This window comes from Mytilus trossulus, chromosome 7 (genome assembly GCF_036588685.1).
Source record: "Mytilus trossulus isolate FHL-02 chromosome 7, PNRI_Mtr1.1.1.hap1, whole genome shotgun sequence".
In the NCBI taxonomy this organism is placed as follows: domain Eukaryota; kingdom Metazoa; phylum Mollusca; class Bivalvia; order Mytilida; family Mytilidae; genus Mytilus; species Mytilus trossulus.
The window spans coordinates 73,764,792-73,781,864 of record NC_086379.1 but is presented as its reverse complement, the minus strand read 5'-3'; the positions used below and the strand labels follow the sequence as shown (position 1 = coordinate 73,781,864).

Here is a 17,073-nt window from a genome sequence, read left to right as displayed (position 1 = left end):
ACAATTGCTATTCAAAAGGTTAAAGACAATGACAGATAAATTATAGTATTGTTGCCTCTTCAATGTGGTATTTCTTTAAATATTGAACTCCATTTATTTAAACACCGTCAATTTAAAATTAGAGATAACATCCTTACCCGAATATACTTCAATGGAGGGATTATGTTGTGAAATTAAATAAACTATGGTATCCATCATGTCAGTTGCAGTAAATAAAACGTAAGTAATTCTAACGAAAAGTATATTCTGAGAATTAGCTTCTTCTGATATATAATACTAGAAGTATGCTTGTTATGAAGATACAGCAACACACCTTCGCGAGTTGTCTTGACAAAAGGACATATTCAGCTCAGTTACCATACAATCTTGATAGACAAACATAAACGCTGGAAGATAAGGCATTAATCGCACCGATTCTTGACGAGTTGCAAATACGACAAATATCTGACAATTTTCAGCATCAAATTCTCGTTCGATAAAAAGAACACACACGCACACACGAAAAGGCAGCTATCACCACTTACGAGATTCTTTTAACATCAACAAGTATTATAGAAAAAGTTGAATAAGTCGAAAAGTAAGACTGCGGTCACGCATCAACACGTGGCGAGGTAAGACTTGTCTGACATACAACAAGAGACCAGGTCAGACTATACTTACACATCAACAAGTGGCGAGGTAAGACTTGTCTGACATACAACAGGGACCAGGTCAGATTATACTTACACATCAACAAGTGGCGAGGTAAGACTTGCCTGACATACAACAAGGGACCAGGTCAGACTATAAAATTGAGAAAGGAAATGGTGAATATGTCAAAGCGACAACCACCCGACCATAGAGCAGACAACAGCCGAAGGCAACCAATGGGTCTTCAATGTAGCGAGAATTCCCGCACCCGTAGGTGTCCTTCAGCTGGCCCCTAAAATATGCATAATAGTACAGTGATAATGAACGTCATACTAAACTCCGAATAATACACAAGAAACTAAAATTTAAAATCATACAAGACTAACAAAGGCCAGAGGCTCCTGACTTGGGACAGGCGCAAAATTGCGGCGGGGTTAAACATGTTTATGAGATCTCAACCCTCCCCCTATACCGCTAGCCAATGTATAAAGGTAAAAGCTTAACAATACAACAAGGGACCAGGTCAGATTATACTTACACATCAACAAGTGGCGAGGTAAGACTTGCCTGACATACAACAAGGGACCAGGTCAGATAATACTTACACATCAACAAGTGGCGAGGTAAGACTTGCCTGACATACAACAAGGGACCAGGTCAGACTATACTAACACATCAACAAGTGGCGAGGTAAGACTTGACTGACATACAACAAGGGAACAGGTCAGACTATACTTACACATCAACAAGTGGCGAGGTAAGACTTGACTGACATACAACAAGGGACCAGGTCAGACTATACTTACACATCAACAACTAGTTACAAGTGGCTTCAGTTGGAAAAGGTTTTTTCATTTATTTAAGCTTTACTAGTCCTACATTTTTATTTATAAAAAAACGAAATTTGTGTATGAAAAGAACGTTAGGCCAAGACGTCGATGTCACAACACAGCGGACCCACAGCACAAGATGACAAAAATAGTCAGATGATGATTTTTAAAGTATGAGACCTCCAGTTAGACATACAGTTTGAATAACTTAATAAATTAATTAAGTTTTAAAGATAACGATGTCAAATGTATAAAATTGTTTTTGTCTTTGCGTACCCTGATCTAAATTATACAAACAAAGCGACCATTTACTCGGCATTGTGTTTTTGACAAAGGTTTGATATTAAAAACGATAACAAGTTAAATGATGTCAAATATATTTCTGTCCTGTCTGTGTAGGAGAATTTTCTCATGCCTTTTATAAATCCTTGATGGAATGGATTTACTAGTATTCAAAAATCGGTAAAATATTTAATAACTCTTTCCCATGAAGACTGAAGCAATCGAATGGTTCTTTTATGTCGGTTGTAAAATTAATTGTAATGCTAAGTACGTCTTTCAATTAACTGCTGAACTTAAAATCATTAATTTCTATAATAAACTTCTATCTTCTGCAACTGTAATGATCGTGCATTGAGATGCATGATTAATGTTAAAATTAATTTACCACAAAAAAATGACGATGCTTTATAAGCAACCAAGACAGGGGATAATATTAAACTAACAACCGCTGTATGTGCAGTTTGATTTACTTTCATTTAAATTTATCAATTTTTTTTTTTAGAAAATTACATTATGAACACTTAGCTACCAAGGATTAATGTGATGAGCGCGTGTAGATAATTTTACATCATAGAATTATACCGAACAGACATATAGACATATTTGTTCTAATACCCGATAGTCACCAAAATGAGTAAAATAATGAAAAATCACAATTTGCAGACCCGAAAAAGAGGTGTGATGAAAGATATTGAAGACTGGATAAATGAAAAACACAAACGGGAAGGAGAGAGTGATTTTGATGACTTTATGAACCGTAGTAGTCATAAAGATTCTAGAATGTCGGGAATACTCCCAGAGAACGTCACAGAAGAACGGTTACTCAGATCCAGATTATTTGAACTCGGAAATGAACGTTATAAGTTTCTTGCACGATTTACGTTTGAAAAACAGCAGTTTCAGGATAAGAAAGTTAAGCGAATCAATGCAATGAAAGCACGTGTTATGTCAGCGTCGTCTGCTCCAGGTCGTCTTGGAACATCCGTGTCACGACAGTCGATGATGTCGGCGAAAGGTGACATGAGATTACGTCGCTTTAACGATGCAGAATTCTATGACACAGGAGAAAGAGATCTCCCTTCACGCGCAAGAACTGTACATTTTATGCCCTCACAATCAAGAAAACCAGAATGCCGAGTTCTGAAAGCTTCAACGCCCATGGGTTATCATCTTACAGGATCAAAACTAACAAAGACAAATAAGTTCAGTAAATTTGGTGGCGCTATACCGGGACTAACTAATGATCCAAGGTATTCATTTTTGGAAAAGTCATTGTCGCCAGCGTATGTTGAAGGAAAAAACAAAAGATCTGTTCGTGAAATTGTCAAGAGTATCGAGTCTTTACACAAGCTTCCAGGAAATGGAATCAGAAAAGTAGATATGGGTGCAAAAATTCAGACTTTTGTGAAGGAATGTAAACTATCGTTTTCAGGTGTTGTGAAGCAACAAATGATTGCTCGGCGTTTAGTGAAGAAATCTTCTGAGATAACTGTATAGTAAATAAATTAATATTCAAAGTGAGGATATATTTGTTCTAATAAAAAAAACTTTGTCAATGAACTTTTGAAGTATATGCTAATGAGAAATGACATTTATTTATCTCTTTTTCTTACTAGATATCCCCTTTTTGAATATGTTAGTATGTTGGTTGAGTGATAAAAAGGAGAGGATCAATGGAGTCTTTGTCGCTCACCTGATATTTTATAGACAATTGATACATGAAATAATGCAACGTTATAATCTTGCTAAATAGTTTTAGAAGACTTTTGTAAAAGATTATAAAAATTTATGAAAAATTGTTAAAAATTTACGTAAAAGGGCAATATCTCCTTATGGGGTCAATTGACCAATTTGGTCATGTTGACTTATTTATATTTGTTTGCTGAACGTTATTGCTGTTTACATTTTATTTCTATCTATAATGATGTTATAGTTATTGACCAAGCAACACGGTATATTCAATTCATTTGCACAGTTTGTGTGACCCTTATGAGTTCGAGTTAAAGGATCACACGAGCCGTGCAAATTAAATCGAATATACCGATTTGATTGGGCAATAACTGTTTTAACACATAGAGTCATCAATTTACGTGAACGTTGTAGAAATGAGGACGATTTCCGTCATCAACGGATCATAGGAAAGTGTCTTGTAGGTCAAAGGAACGGGGAAATATGACTTTGGTAAGTTATAAATTAACTTTTTTATTATGTATGATTATATATGATAATGATAATGATATTAATGATATGCTTAGAGAAAGATGAACCGAGGAAGATGTTATATTAACTTAATTTAAAATGTAAGATAAATGGAAAATACGTTTCTCTTTCCAATCGTTTACTCCCCACCCCACACATTTCAACTACTCCTGTATTAATTTTAAAAGAGGGACGAAAGATACCAAAGGGACAGTCAAATTCATAAATCCAAAACAAACTGACAACGCCATGGCTAAAAATGAAAAAGACAAACAGAAAAATAATAGTACACATGACACAACATAGAAAACTAAAGAATAAACAACACGAACCCCACCAAAAACTAGGGGTGATCTCAGGTGCTCCGGAAGGGTAAGCAGATCCTGCTCCACATGCGGCACCCGTCGTGTTGCTTATGTGATTACAAATCCGGTAAATAGTCTAATTCGGTAGGTCAAATTCATGAAAGGGAAGGGGATTGTAGTTACGACGTAAGGAACATATCCGATATCATTTGTGAAACGGTTATTCCATAACGGTCAACCAACGTCCGTAAAATTTACGAAGGGATGATTTCAACTTCACCATTTGGAACTCTTGGTTTAATAGCTTCCTTGTGAGCAGTAACCCTCTATCAAGAAAATCATGATAGGAAATGCAAGCACGGGAATATCGTATCAATTGGGAGATATATACCCCGTACGCTGGTGCTGCTGGAATGTTGCTACTCGGAAATGGAAAGTTTACAATTGGAAAGCTGAAATCATCTCTTTTGTCGTGTCTTTTAAAGTGTCCATCTAAATGAAGTCTGATTGATCGCAAGCTTATTCCGTTTCCCTCGGTTTTGGTTTGTTACCCCGATTTTGTTTTATGTCCATGGATTTGTGAGTTTTGAACAGCGGTATACTACTGTTGCCTTTATTTATTCCCCTGTTTTGAAACAAACTTAAATATGATCCAGCCGATCTGATTAAATTCGAGCCAGAAATAGTCACTTTATATACCGAATAGATATTCAAAAAGTCGTTTTAATTCCATTGAGTCTCAAAGACTAATCCAAATCAGACGAAAATTTCTGTAATTCGGATATTCTTAGATACATTCTTTTTTGGCAGAAATTACCAAAAATTGTTTAAACTATCTTTCTGACTTTAAACACTGGATTAAGATTTACGATGTACACAACATATGATGAAATATTTAATGTCCCAGCTTAGATAAAAAAAAAAAAAAGGAATGAGAAAACTTTTCTTTTTTCCTATTAAATTTTAAAACTAATATGTTTGTACAAAGTTCAACTTTGTCGTAATTTTGAGGCAGATGACGGATTCTGATGTGGGGGTGAATAAATCGTTCACCCTTGGATTGGACAAAGTGTCGTGTTTTAGCATAACGTCGTGAACACAGGCACTTGTCTAAAGAAATATTCCTGAATGTTTATTTTTGAGACAAGTGCCTGTGGTCGTGAAAGTTGTTTTTAGTCTCGCTTTACTCGGTGATATATTTTTACTTTTATAGAATATAGCGCCCCTTTCAAAATCCAGGAACCGCTCCTAAATGGTAAAAATATATTTGAACTGTGCAGTATATCTGAGGTAATTTATGCACACATTTGCTGTCCATTATCTAGATTACAGCACAACAAGAACAAAGAGTTTTTACCCATGTCATGTGTTAAATTCAAGTTAATAACCAAAAACTGCAAAATGTCCTTACAATTACCAATTCAGGGACAGAAACACAACAACAGGTTGTTTGATTCATCTGAAAATTTCAAAACAGATAGATCTAAACCTGATGAACATGTTTAGCCATTGTACAAATCACCCTAAATGCTTTAGTTCCGGAAATATAAGCCAAAAACTGCTTCTATTCCTATGTTCTCTTTTAATGAGGGTCGATTGAAAACAAAACTTTACCAAAAAAGAGATGATTTCAGCTTTCCAATTGTGAACTTTCCATTTCTAAGTAGCAACATTCCTGCAGCACCTGCATACGGGGTATATATCTCCCAATTGATACGATATTCCCGTGCTTGCATTTCCTATCATGATTTTCTTGATAGAGGGTTGCTGCTCACAAGGAAGCTATTAAACCAAGAGTTCCAAATGGTGAAATTGAAATCATCCCTTCGTAAATTTTACGGACGCCATCACGAGTTGGTTGACCGCTATGGAATAACCGTTTCAAAAATGATATCGGATATGTTCCTTACGTCGGAACTACAATCCCCTTCCCTTTCATGAATGTGACCTATCGAATTATACTATTTACCGGATTTGTTATCACATAAGCAACACGACGGGTGCCACATGTGGAGCAGGATCTGCTTACCCTTCCGAAGCACCAGCGATCAACCCCTTTTTGGTGGGGTTCGTGTTGTTTATTCTTTAATTTTCTATGTTGTGGCATGTGTAATATTGTTTGTGTTTTGTATTTCATTTTTAGCCATGGCGTTGTCAGTTTGTTTTAGATTTATGAGTTTGACTGTCCCTTTGGTAGCTTTCGTCCCTCTTTTAGGTTTGCAGATGGGGTCTTTGGACACATTCTTTTACAAGATACTCTAATGATGATTGTGACTAAGTTTTGTTATATTTGTCTCAGAAGTTTCAGAGGAGAATATTCTTGTAAGATAACAAAAATTTACTTCAAAGGGCAAGAACGTCTTAATTGACCTTTTTGGGCATTTCATCTACATCTACATCTATATTATTCATCTGCAGTGGAAATCCATAACGCAGATACTGCTGTGCAAACGTCAACCTGCGTGCTCAGTATTTACAAGTGCAATTAAAATTGGATAAAATCAGGTGGTTTCTGTTTACTGGTTACTGTGTAGCTTGGAAGGCTTCAAGAGGCAGACTGTTCCAGTCGGTGATGGTGCGTGGTATATAGCTGTATTTGTAGCATCTTTGGACGTACTGATCTGAGTAAATTTTTCTGAATGGTATTGTCTAGTTGAGGTAGATGGTCTTCTCACGTATGATGGTATGTAACTATGTTAACCACCGCCTTTCCATGTGTGGCTTTGTAGAACATGCTCAGTCTACTAGGTTTCCGTCTAGATTCTAGCGTTTGCCATTCTAGAGTTGTCATGATGTTTGTTACTGTCCCTGGTTCCCGACTGTATGTTGATGTCGCAAATCTGACAGCTCTTCTTAGGACCATTTCTAGTGAGTCAATGTAGTGTTTTCGATATGGGTCTCAAACAGTGAAGGCGTACTCAAGATGTGGGCACACTAGCGATGTATATGCCTGCGCTTTGATGTCTAACTCTTGTTGACACTTCCAGATGTTGCGTCTTATAAATCCTAGTACTCGATTGGATTTTGTGATGACTTTTTTGATGTGAGGATCCCAACTGAGATCTTCTGATAATTGGACTCCGAGGTATAGATATTGGTGGACTGTGGATAGTTGTTGTCCCAACATTTCATACTCTTCTATTGTTGTGTTTTCACTCTTGATACTCTAAGTGTGTATAGCATTTAGCTGGATGGAATGTCATCTGCCATCTCTACGGCCATTTGGTTAGTTCCGTCAGATCGTGTCGAAGTTGTAAACTGTCCTCACTAACATTGATTGATATATAAAGTAGTGAGTCGTCAGCGAATAGACGTAGGGTTGATTTTGATGAGATTGTTTCTCCCATATCGTTAATATATGTAAGGAAACAAAGTGGTCCCAATACTGTACCCTAGCTGTGGAAATCCTGGTTTGTTCTCACTGGCTTCTCCATCTAGACATACTCTCTGGTGTCGCTGAGTGAGCCATGCCGAAATTCATTGTATAGTGTTGGATGATATCCCATAGTGTGACATATGCGAATTATCTGTCGATATTATTTTGCCGAACATAATTACTGTAAAAGTTTCAGGGCTGATAGATCTTGTCTGAATGAACAACATAACCTCATGTCAGATTTGCTCTAAATGCTTTGGTTTTTGAGATGTTATAAGCCAAAATCTACATTTTATCCCTATGTGTTATTTTTAGCCATGGTCGCCATCTTGGTAGGCGGGCCAGGTCATCGAACATACATTTTAAACTAGATACCCTAATGATGATTGTGGCCAAGTTTGGTTGAATTTGACTCAGTAGTTTTAGAGGAGAAGATTTTTGTAAAAGCTAACGACGACGGAAGACGGACGCCAAGTGATGAGAAAAGCTCATTTGACCCTTTGGGCCAGTTGAGATTAAAATAGAAACAAAATGGCAAAAACAACAAACAATAATAGCAAGCCTGTTAATTTTTAAACGTGCTTAATGTGAAAAAAACAACATTAGCTCTTTATAATAATAAAACATATAAGCATTAGAGAAATTATTTCCTCTGGAAAAGTCAACTATTAAAACCACATAACAATCTAATTAAAATATTGATCTCTGATTTCGTTATACTACAAATGCAGAATAACGAATTCAGAGATCAATATTTTAATAAGATTGAACCATATAAATGTGTATAATGTACGTCATTATCCGTTTTAAGATTTTCGGAAGAATAACGTATATCATCGATGGCAGTTCGCCTTGCCCTATCCATGGAAGTAATATTACTTCCATGCCCTATCAGAAAGGTCTGTAATAGTGATCATTTCAAAGTCATGCATCAGTAAGAAAATAAGTCTTAAACGTCTATGCAATCAATTAAAAATTCAAATAAGCCTTGTATTAGCTGCAGGTAAATTGACAGATAGCATTTGAATTTATCTTCCCACAAGAATAACCAATCTTATAACATTTTTCAATATTTTAGTATACAGGTACATGTAGTTCTTTCACACATTTTTCCATACAAAAATAATCCTTTTCTCAAGTTTCTAAAGGAAAATAAACCCCAAAACAACCTTTCCTTTCAAAGAGAGCTGAATGAAGAGTTGTCTTATTGGCACTCATACCACATCATCTTATTTCTATGAAAAGTACCAAATGAAAATTCAAATTCATTAGTTGGAAAAACTTGACAAGCCATGGCAAAAAAACCCACACATTCAAATGACAAATAAAAACCAGCAATAACCATGGGTGATATCTGTTGCTTTAGACAATGTTAGAAGGGCTAGCCAATCCTGTTCCACATGTGGTTCCGAGTGATACATGTACGTCTAATTTGGTAAATAAAATTTGAGGAAAAGAGGATGTAATTGGTTACATTTGAAACATATGTTGTCATCTAGTTTCTATAGAAATTTCATACAACTCCCAACTAAAAACTCTTTAAATAGCATCCTTTTTAGTAGCATCCCTCTATCAAGGAAACAATCAAGCCATAATTGGAATGCTTGATCTGGATTATGAAGGCTCTTCAATGCTACCTTTACAAATGCAACACTGTCAAAACAAAAAGGGACCACAGTGGCTGAGATGCTAAGTCAACAATTATATCACTAGCCTGCCTACAGTGATGTTGTGAGTGAACCCTGTATGTGGCAGGTGCCCTTGACTGACAAGGATTATCAGTTTGCATGCCAAAGTTCAAAAGTTCTCTTCAGGCACTATCGCCTCTCTGCAACAATAGTCAAAGTGTGTGTAAGCACTGAAGGATACATATTGATTGAATTCATCAGTGATCATTTTGGTTGTACTTGATTCAAGTACATTATGGATAAAGAAAGATAACTCCAATTTTAAGATTACTTTGAGAATGACATCATTGATATTTTTAGAACAGATATTAGATTCCTAAACCAATCAAAAGCTATCTAATTTTCCTGACATTTTTTAATTTGAATATCTGAGCATATATTTCATTGATAATTGTTTTGGAAATGTTCATGGATAGGATGTTTAAAATGTAATGATCAATGCAATTAATTTTGTGTATCTCAAAAGTAGTGATATACCTTAAGAGATTTAGATATAAGTCAGTTAGGATTGGTCAGTTCAATAGGGTTTTGAATGCATTTTATGCAATCTTTGACCAAAAACTGTCTTCCACAAAATAAATATTAGTCATGATAGGGACTTTGCTGAAAGTGCAATCAAAAGGTTCAAAAGATGATAATTGAATGTGATGGACTGATTTTACTTCACAACCAACAGGAGATAATATTAAATAAACAACCTTGGAGGCAGTACAGTGACATGCATATTTGCAGTTTTTCTTTTGGTCTATGGTGGATAGCTGTCTAATTTGCAACCATTCCACACCTACATTTTTTCATTCAAACTGCATAACAATTCCAAAAGTATTTGTTGACTGAAAATTAATACTCACCTTGAATTGATGCTTAAAAACAACAAAACAGTTATTCAAATGATGTGTTTGGGTGTGTTTTTTCAAAAATAAAGTTACAAAATAACAAAAAAATACCACAGGAAGAACATTCTATAAAGCATCATTTAATATTATGCTTGCTGGAAATATCTGGTCATCCATTGGTACAATTGAGATAACAAACAAATTTATTAAAATCTTATTTGATCAATTTTTCAATATTTTCAGAACACCATTTAACATGTTCAAAGAACCTATCAATATAGAGGAATAATTTTGTTACCAATAGAGACCAAATCTATAGATTGTCACTAATGCATTGTCAAATTATAGAATATGCTTCATTGTGATCAGGTTCTAGTATGAAAATAAAACATTTCAAATTAAAATGGCTTAGCTAGCTGCTAAGTTTATCGTTCAAGTTGAGATTTTTGTATTGAATCCTCCACTGTGTTCCTCAAAGTTTGCATTACTTCCCTTGGATTATCACTCTTCATTAATGCACTTCCAGAAACAATCATATTAGCACCTGCATTTGCACACATTTGAATTGTATCCAAACTAACTCCACCATCTACACCTATATCTAAATCACTAAAATGCTCTCTCAAATATTCTATTTTAGGCATCATGTCTGTCATGAATTTTTGACCTCCAAAACCTGGTTCAACTGTCATTATCAAAACTGTGTCTACAAGGTCAATAAATGGATCCAAAACCTCAACTTTAGTACCAGGTTTAATACTTATTCCAGCCTTCATGCCAGCCTCCTTTATTTTCCGAACACATCCAGGAACATCCTGTGTTGCTTCATAATGAAATGTATACATATTTGCTCCACTGGCTGCCATATCCTCAATCCATCTTTCTGCAGGCTCTACCATCATATGCATTTCAAACATCGCATTTGGCATTTTGGGTCTGAGACATTTAACAATTGGGTGGCCAAAAGTTAAATTTGGTACAAAATGACCATCCATAACATCTAAATGAAGATAATCTGCACCACAATCTAGCATTCTTTGACATTCTGAAGCCAGGTTAGAAAGGTCAGAATTCAGAATTGAAGGACCAATTTTTCCACTCAAACATTTCCTTGGTGTAGACATCGAGTGACTGGAAAGTTCTATAACTGAAAATAATACAAAATGAAAAATACAGATTTTTTTTTATTATTACAAAGTATTAGATGAAAAATTATTTTTAAACAATGTTAACCATTTATTCAAAGTGATATTTCACCAATGTCATGACACATTTATTTAAGTATTGGGAGCTACCATTTGAATTTTTTTGGGGGGTAGGCATTTTTTTTTTAAGTTGTCATCTCTGTCCTGCCTTTATATTTTCCACTTTTTTCCTTCCTGTCTATTTTTTTTATTAGTTTCACAAACTTTTTTGTACATAAATTGTCATCTTGACTCTTTTTGCAAAGTGTCTCATCCTGCATTTGTTCTGCCTTTTCTTTTACTCAAAACTCCTGCCCTGATATTTTAAATTTCACCCTAGCCCCTAGGATGTCAACTGTTGATAACATATATTTGACTATGTACAGGTATAATCAAGGATCCAGAATTTTTTTCATCTAATTTCGGCCTTTTTGAGATAACTTAAAAGTTGGTACCTTTTTAAAACCAGATGCTCCGCAGGGCGTAGCTTTATACGACCGCAGAGGTTGAACCCTGAACAGTTGGGGCAAGTATGGACACAACATTCAAGCTGGATTCCGCTCTAAATTTGGATTGTGATTAAATAGTTGACACAGCATAGGTTTCTGACACAGAATGAATGTATTCAAATGAACTTAAAATTTATGTTTTCTCTTAGAGCAATTCACTATGCTGTTGAATATTAATCCTCTCAAAAAAATGTTTGAAGAAATTTTCTTTTTATTTATGAAATTTCAAATGAGAAAAATTGAACCCAATTTTTTAATCACATCCCCCTTTCCCTTATTCCAAAACTAATTTCAATTAAAATATTCTAATGGAGTTTGCAACAATTACTACTCATTTAAATACATCATAAAATATTAAGATGTAAAAAAACTGCTTGTTATCACTGAATGGTAAAGATAATTTAAATTTATCAGTTGGTAGTAAAAAGTGAATATACATTGTATATTGTATATAACAAAGATTTAAGTTGATTCTGGACAAAGAAAGATAACTCCAATTAAAAAAAATTCTTGCAGATATTTCTTGCTTACTTTACTGGACAAAGAAAGATAACTCTTAATTAAAAAAAATTTGCTATTTCACAATATTGTGAAATTAGATATTTCTTGCCATTGCACAATATTGTGCAATTGAAAAGACTTGCTATTGCACAATACTTAATATAATAATTTTAGATACTGATTTGGACCAACTTGAAAACTGGGCCCATAATCAAAAATCTAAGTACATGTTTAGATTCAGCATATCAAAGAGGCCCAAGAATTTGATTTTTGTTAAAATCAAACTTAGTTTAATTTTGGACCCTTTGCACTTTAATTTAGACCAATTTTAAAACTGGACCAAAAATTAAGAATCTACATACACAGTTAGATTTGGCATATCAAAGAACCCCAATTATTCAATTTTTGATGAAATCAAACAATGTTTAATTTTGGACCTCGATTTGGGCCAACTTGAAAACTGGGCCAATAATCAAAAATCTAAGTACATTTTTAGATTCAGCATATCAAAGAACCCCAAGGTTTCAATTTTTGTTAAAATCAAACTAAGTTTAATTTTGGACCCTTTGGACCTTAATGTAGACCAATTTGAAAACGGGACCAAAAATTAAGAATCTACATACACAGTTAGATTCGGCATATTAAAGAACCCCAATTATTCAATTTTGATGCAAATCAAAACAAAGTTTAATTTTGGACCCTTTGGGCCCCTATTTCCTTAACTGTTGGGACCAAAACTCCCAAAATCAATACCAACCTTCCTTTTATAGTCATAAACCTTGTGTTTAAATTTCATAGATTTCTATTTACTTATACTAACGCTATGGTGCAAAAACCAAGAAAAATGCTTATTTGGGTCCCTTTTTGGCCCCTAATTCCTAAACTGTTGGGACTGAAACTCCCAAAATCAATACCAACCTTCCTTTTGTGGTCATAAACATTGTGTTTAAATTTCATTGATTTCTATTTACTTTAACTAAAGTTATTGTGCGAAAACCAAGAATAATGCTTATTTGGACCCTTTTTTGGCCCCTCATTCCTAAACTGTTGAAACCAAAACTCCCAAAATCAATCCCAACCTTTCTTTTGTGGTCATAAACCTTGTGTCAAAATTTCATAGATTTCTATTAACTTAAACTAAAGTTATAGTGCGAAAACCAAGAAAATGCTTATTTGGGCCCTTTTTGGCCCCTAATTCCTAAAATATTGGGACCAAAACTCCCAAAATCAATACCAGCCTTCCTTTTATGGTCATAAACCTTGTGTTAAAATTTCATAGATTTCTATTCACTTTTACTAAAGTTAGAGTGCGAAAACTAAAAGTATTCGGACGACGACGACGACGCCGACGACGACGACGACGCCAACGTGATAGCAATATACGACGAAAATTTTTTCAAAATTTGCGGTCGTATAAAAAAAGATTGTCAAAATAACATTACTGAGTATGCTCATACTAGTAGCATCAACAAACTTGTTTTAAGTGTTGTATTGCATTTACTTCATGAATTTTCCTACCATTTTCATAAAAATTGTTCAAAAGCAAATTAAGGGAAGGCAACACTTTGAAAATGAAATGTTTTTATGACGGAAAACGATAACTTTCTCAGACATTGCTGATGTCTCTTTCCATTTTGAAGATAAAATTTAAACTGGATGTTTTGTCAACAATACCAAAACTAGCAATTCCGGACTCATTTCTGGGATTAGTTTTGTTTATCAAATTCACAGGAAAGCATTGGCTTTTCATTTTTTTTTAACCTTAGATAGTGTTTGAATATTATTGATAAGAGTTGTAATAAAACTTGCTTTACTTAGCATGAAATCATTTTGAATTTACAATTTAGTGTCTAATCTGCAGAAGAGAATTTCAAGCATGCATATAACATAGAAAACATGTGTTAGTAGTGAAACAATACTTTTTCTACGAAAAATTAAATCAAGTTTTATTTTAATTTTATATCAGAATTTACAATTGTTTTAGCTGAAAATTAATTAAATAATGAAGACAGTTGTTATACAATTTTTTTTTTATTAGTTCTGAGCTTGTGATTATTAGCTGGGTGTGAATTAAAAACGCAGGTAAAGAGATTAGCAATGATTAGCCAAAATTTCCCCGAGGCATTAATATAGTTATTAGGAGGGTCTTTGGGATTATAACACTATAGTCTGAAGTGGCAGTTCTATTACAGGAAAGGGATAACAAAACAAAAACAAGTTCAAATTGCGAGTAAAAAACTCAATCTCAACAAAATGACCAAAATTATTTCTGTTTACAAATAAAATTTGACCTAAATCCCAATTTATACTCATTTAGGACAAATGTAGGAAAATGCTTTCAGTTTGGGACAAGACTGGCAAATATGACTGTTTCCAAACTTTTGGACTATAGGTCACTGATGGAAAACATAAGTGTTGTTATACATATATATTAAGAAAAAATGAACAAATTACATTGTAATTAAGGCCCAATTAAAAGGGATTCAATACACCTAATCGCTATTTATTCCATTCCGGATAAGTTCTAAAATTGCACAACTTTTTCATCCAGTTGAAGCTATCTGGGACCCTGTTTGAACAATTCACCATGCATGATACTTTTTAATGAGATCTGTTTAAAGTACCGTAAATACTTAAAACAAAATATTTTTTTACTTCAATTTTAATTTCGAAAAAAATGGATCATACTATATCAAAGTTTCTTGAGGATCACTTTCTAAAGTTTTTTCTCCCTCAGCTCACTACTGATGACCTCCATTTTTCAGCCGCTGACCCAAACAGGAAGTTGTATGAATGACTGTTTTCCCCGGAATGGACTAAATAGCGATAAGGTGTATGCTGTCATTCTGCCCAAAAAGCATGCTGAGCCCATCCATTTGACATTTGGGATGGGCACATATCCATTTTTTTATATGGGCAAGCCCTCATGTCCTATGGACCCAGCTTGTCTTGCAAAACAAACGATGGACGTCAAGACTAATCTTGAACTAATACACCAGTTATGTACATGATGTATCATCTTTATTCAGATGAAACAGTGGAAGACTGGAAAACTTAAAGAAGAGGATGAAAAAAAGAAAACCATAGTGGGTTTTTTTGTTTTGTGGATTGTTATCATACATGTTTTGTATGTAAAACTGTATGTGTAAAGCAAAATTATATCCGGGTGAAATTTGATCCGGAGGTAAAAATTTCACAGTAGTTGTTGTTATTTTATTATCCGGAGGAAAATATTTCCCTGGGATATTTTTTCCTTTGCCGTGAAATTCTATCTGTGTAGATAACTCAAGAAAAACTTATCATTTAAAAAACTATGAAATATTAATATTTAGTGTATTTGAATTAAAGCGAAATAGTTAAAAAAAAATGTATATATAATGGGAAATGAAAATTTCACAAATTATCTTTGAAAAAATTTCCTGAAATATTCAAGTCAATATCATCCTTTTAAAAAGAAAATTATCATGAATCATAGGGAAGAAACCCAGAAGTAATTTCAAAGATCGTAATTGTGAAAATAATATCATGATTAAATAAGGACAGGTTAGTGAAATATATGATAATATATGTAAAAGTGAGTTGTTTTCAGATCTCAGTACAAATATAAACAATTTATAAGTATGGTAGAAATATAGTTGCATTACTACCATGACTACTGTTAACAGTAATAGAAGAATTTGAGTATGATGATATTTTTAACTATATTAATAGTTTTGTCTGGGGACAAAGATGTAGTTGTTAATTATATGTAAATCAGATATATCATAGCATAACAATATATTGGAACAAAAGCATGTTTAACAGCTGGATAGTATTTACCTGTGAAATGTTATCTGTGTGTTATTAAATCAAGTTGTAAGTCATCTTTTTATATAAATGAATATATAAAAAATAAGATTCAAGGAAAAATTTCAATATGAAATGGATTCAAAAATATATAATATTAATATCTTTAAACTATGAATTCCTCATAATTACCTCCCTTTGATAAATTATGCAAATTTGTTCTACCTTTGTGAAACATTTTATAATTATAGACAGGTATATATTGATTGTGAGTTACATACAAAGTAGTTAAGGGGACTCTATTTCACACGGTTCTGTAAATATAGTACAGCAAATATATACCGGTACATACTATCCGCATAACACAGATAGATTTTCACTCCTCTAGAAAAAATCAACCTGTGAAATACCATGCCTGGAAAAAAAATAACGGGACAAATCATCCTCAGGATAAAATATCACAGAGGAAAAAATAAACCGTTACATATGCACATAATTTATTTTTAATTTAGAAGATATATATGTAGAAATCTGATCATTGAAGTCAGCAGCTCTTTAACAGATTAAGTTAAATAGCAAATGCTAAAACATGACTACAAGTTAACGTTTTTGTTCTATCCCTTTAAATAAGACATACCGTTTTTACAGGAAATTTTCAATAAGCAGGAACCAACAGTGAGAAGGGAAAGAAACTGTAAATCAATGTTTAAAACTTTTTCCTGTCTACGCAAGAAACTCCTATGTAAGAGCACCGCCGTTTATCAACTAGGATCGAGAAACTGTATCCATTTTGGTCACAGTATAGCAAATGTGTGAACCTGTCATAATATATTTGTCCAAGATTTACTCAAATTCTGCATAATAAGAAAATATAAAGCAAAATTAAGAATACAATAGTCAACTGGACAACATCCTTTCATGTTCAGAGAACCACGAATTAAAGTAAA

General features: G+C 33.8%; 2 protein-coding genes across 4 annotated transcripts; one reads left to right on the top strand and one right to left on the bottom strand.

The window, feature by feature from the left end:
* LOC134725775 (uncharacterized) lies at positions 1-3,302 on the top strand. 2 transcript variants are annotated; one of them, XM_063589928.1, is made up of 2 exons: positions 1-219; positions 2,245-3,302. In XM_063589928.1, the coding sequence occupies exon 2, from the start codon at positions 2,373-2,375 to the stop codon at positions 3,237-3,239; it is 867 nt and encodes a 288-aa protein (XP_063445998.1). In that variant the 5' UTR covers positions 1-219; positions 2,245-2,372; the 3' UTR covers positions 3,240-3,302. The 2 variants fall into 2 exon arrangements, with proteins under 2 accessions (XP_063445998.1, XP_063445999.1); XM_063589929.1 differs by lacking the exon at positions 1-219 and adding an exon at positions 1,194-1,387.
* A 6,890-nt stretch (positions 3,303-10,192) lies between these two features.
* Positions 10,193-16,838, bottom strand: LOC134725774 (ribulose-phosphate 3-epimerase-like). Of its 2 annotated transcripts, none has more exons than XM_063589926.1 (2): positions 16,764-16,838; positions 10,193-11,293 (listed from the first exon to the last, which is right to left on the bottom strand). In XM_063589926.1, the coding sequence occupies exon 2, from the start codon at positions 11,268-11,270 to the stop codon at positions 10,572-10,574; it is 699 nt and encodes a 232-aa protein (XP_063445996.1). In that variant the 5' UTR covers positions 11,271-11,293; positions 16,764-16,838; the 3' UTR covers positions 10,193-10,571. The 2 variants fall into 2 exon arrangements, with proteins under 2 accessions (XP_063445996.1, XP_063445997.1); XM_063589927.1 differs by having other exon boundaries at positions 10,193-11,287; positions 16,764-16,803.
* Positions 16,839-17,073: the final 235 nt, after the last annotated feature.

Excerpts from the sequence above, each read along its gene's own strand:
- LOC134725775 (XM_063589928.1), top strand. The coding sequence starts at position 2,373 with ATGAGTAAAATAATGAAAAATCACAATTTGCAGACCCGAAAAAGAGGT.
- LOC134725774 (XM_063589926.1), bottom strand. The coding sequence starts at position 11,270 with ATGTCTACACCAAGGAAATGTTTGAGTGGAAAAATTGGTCCTTCAATT.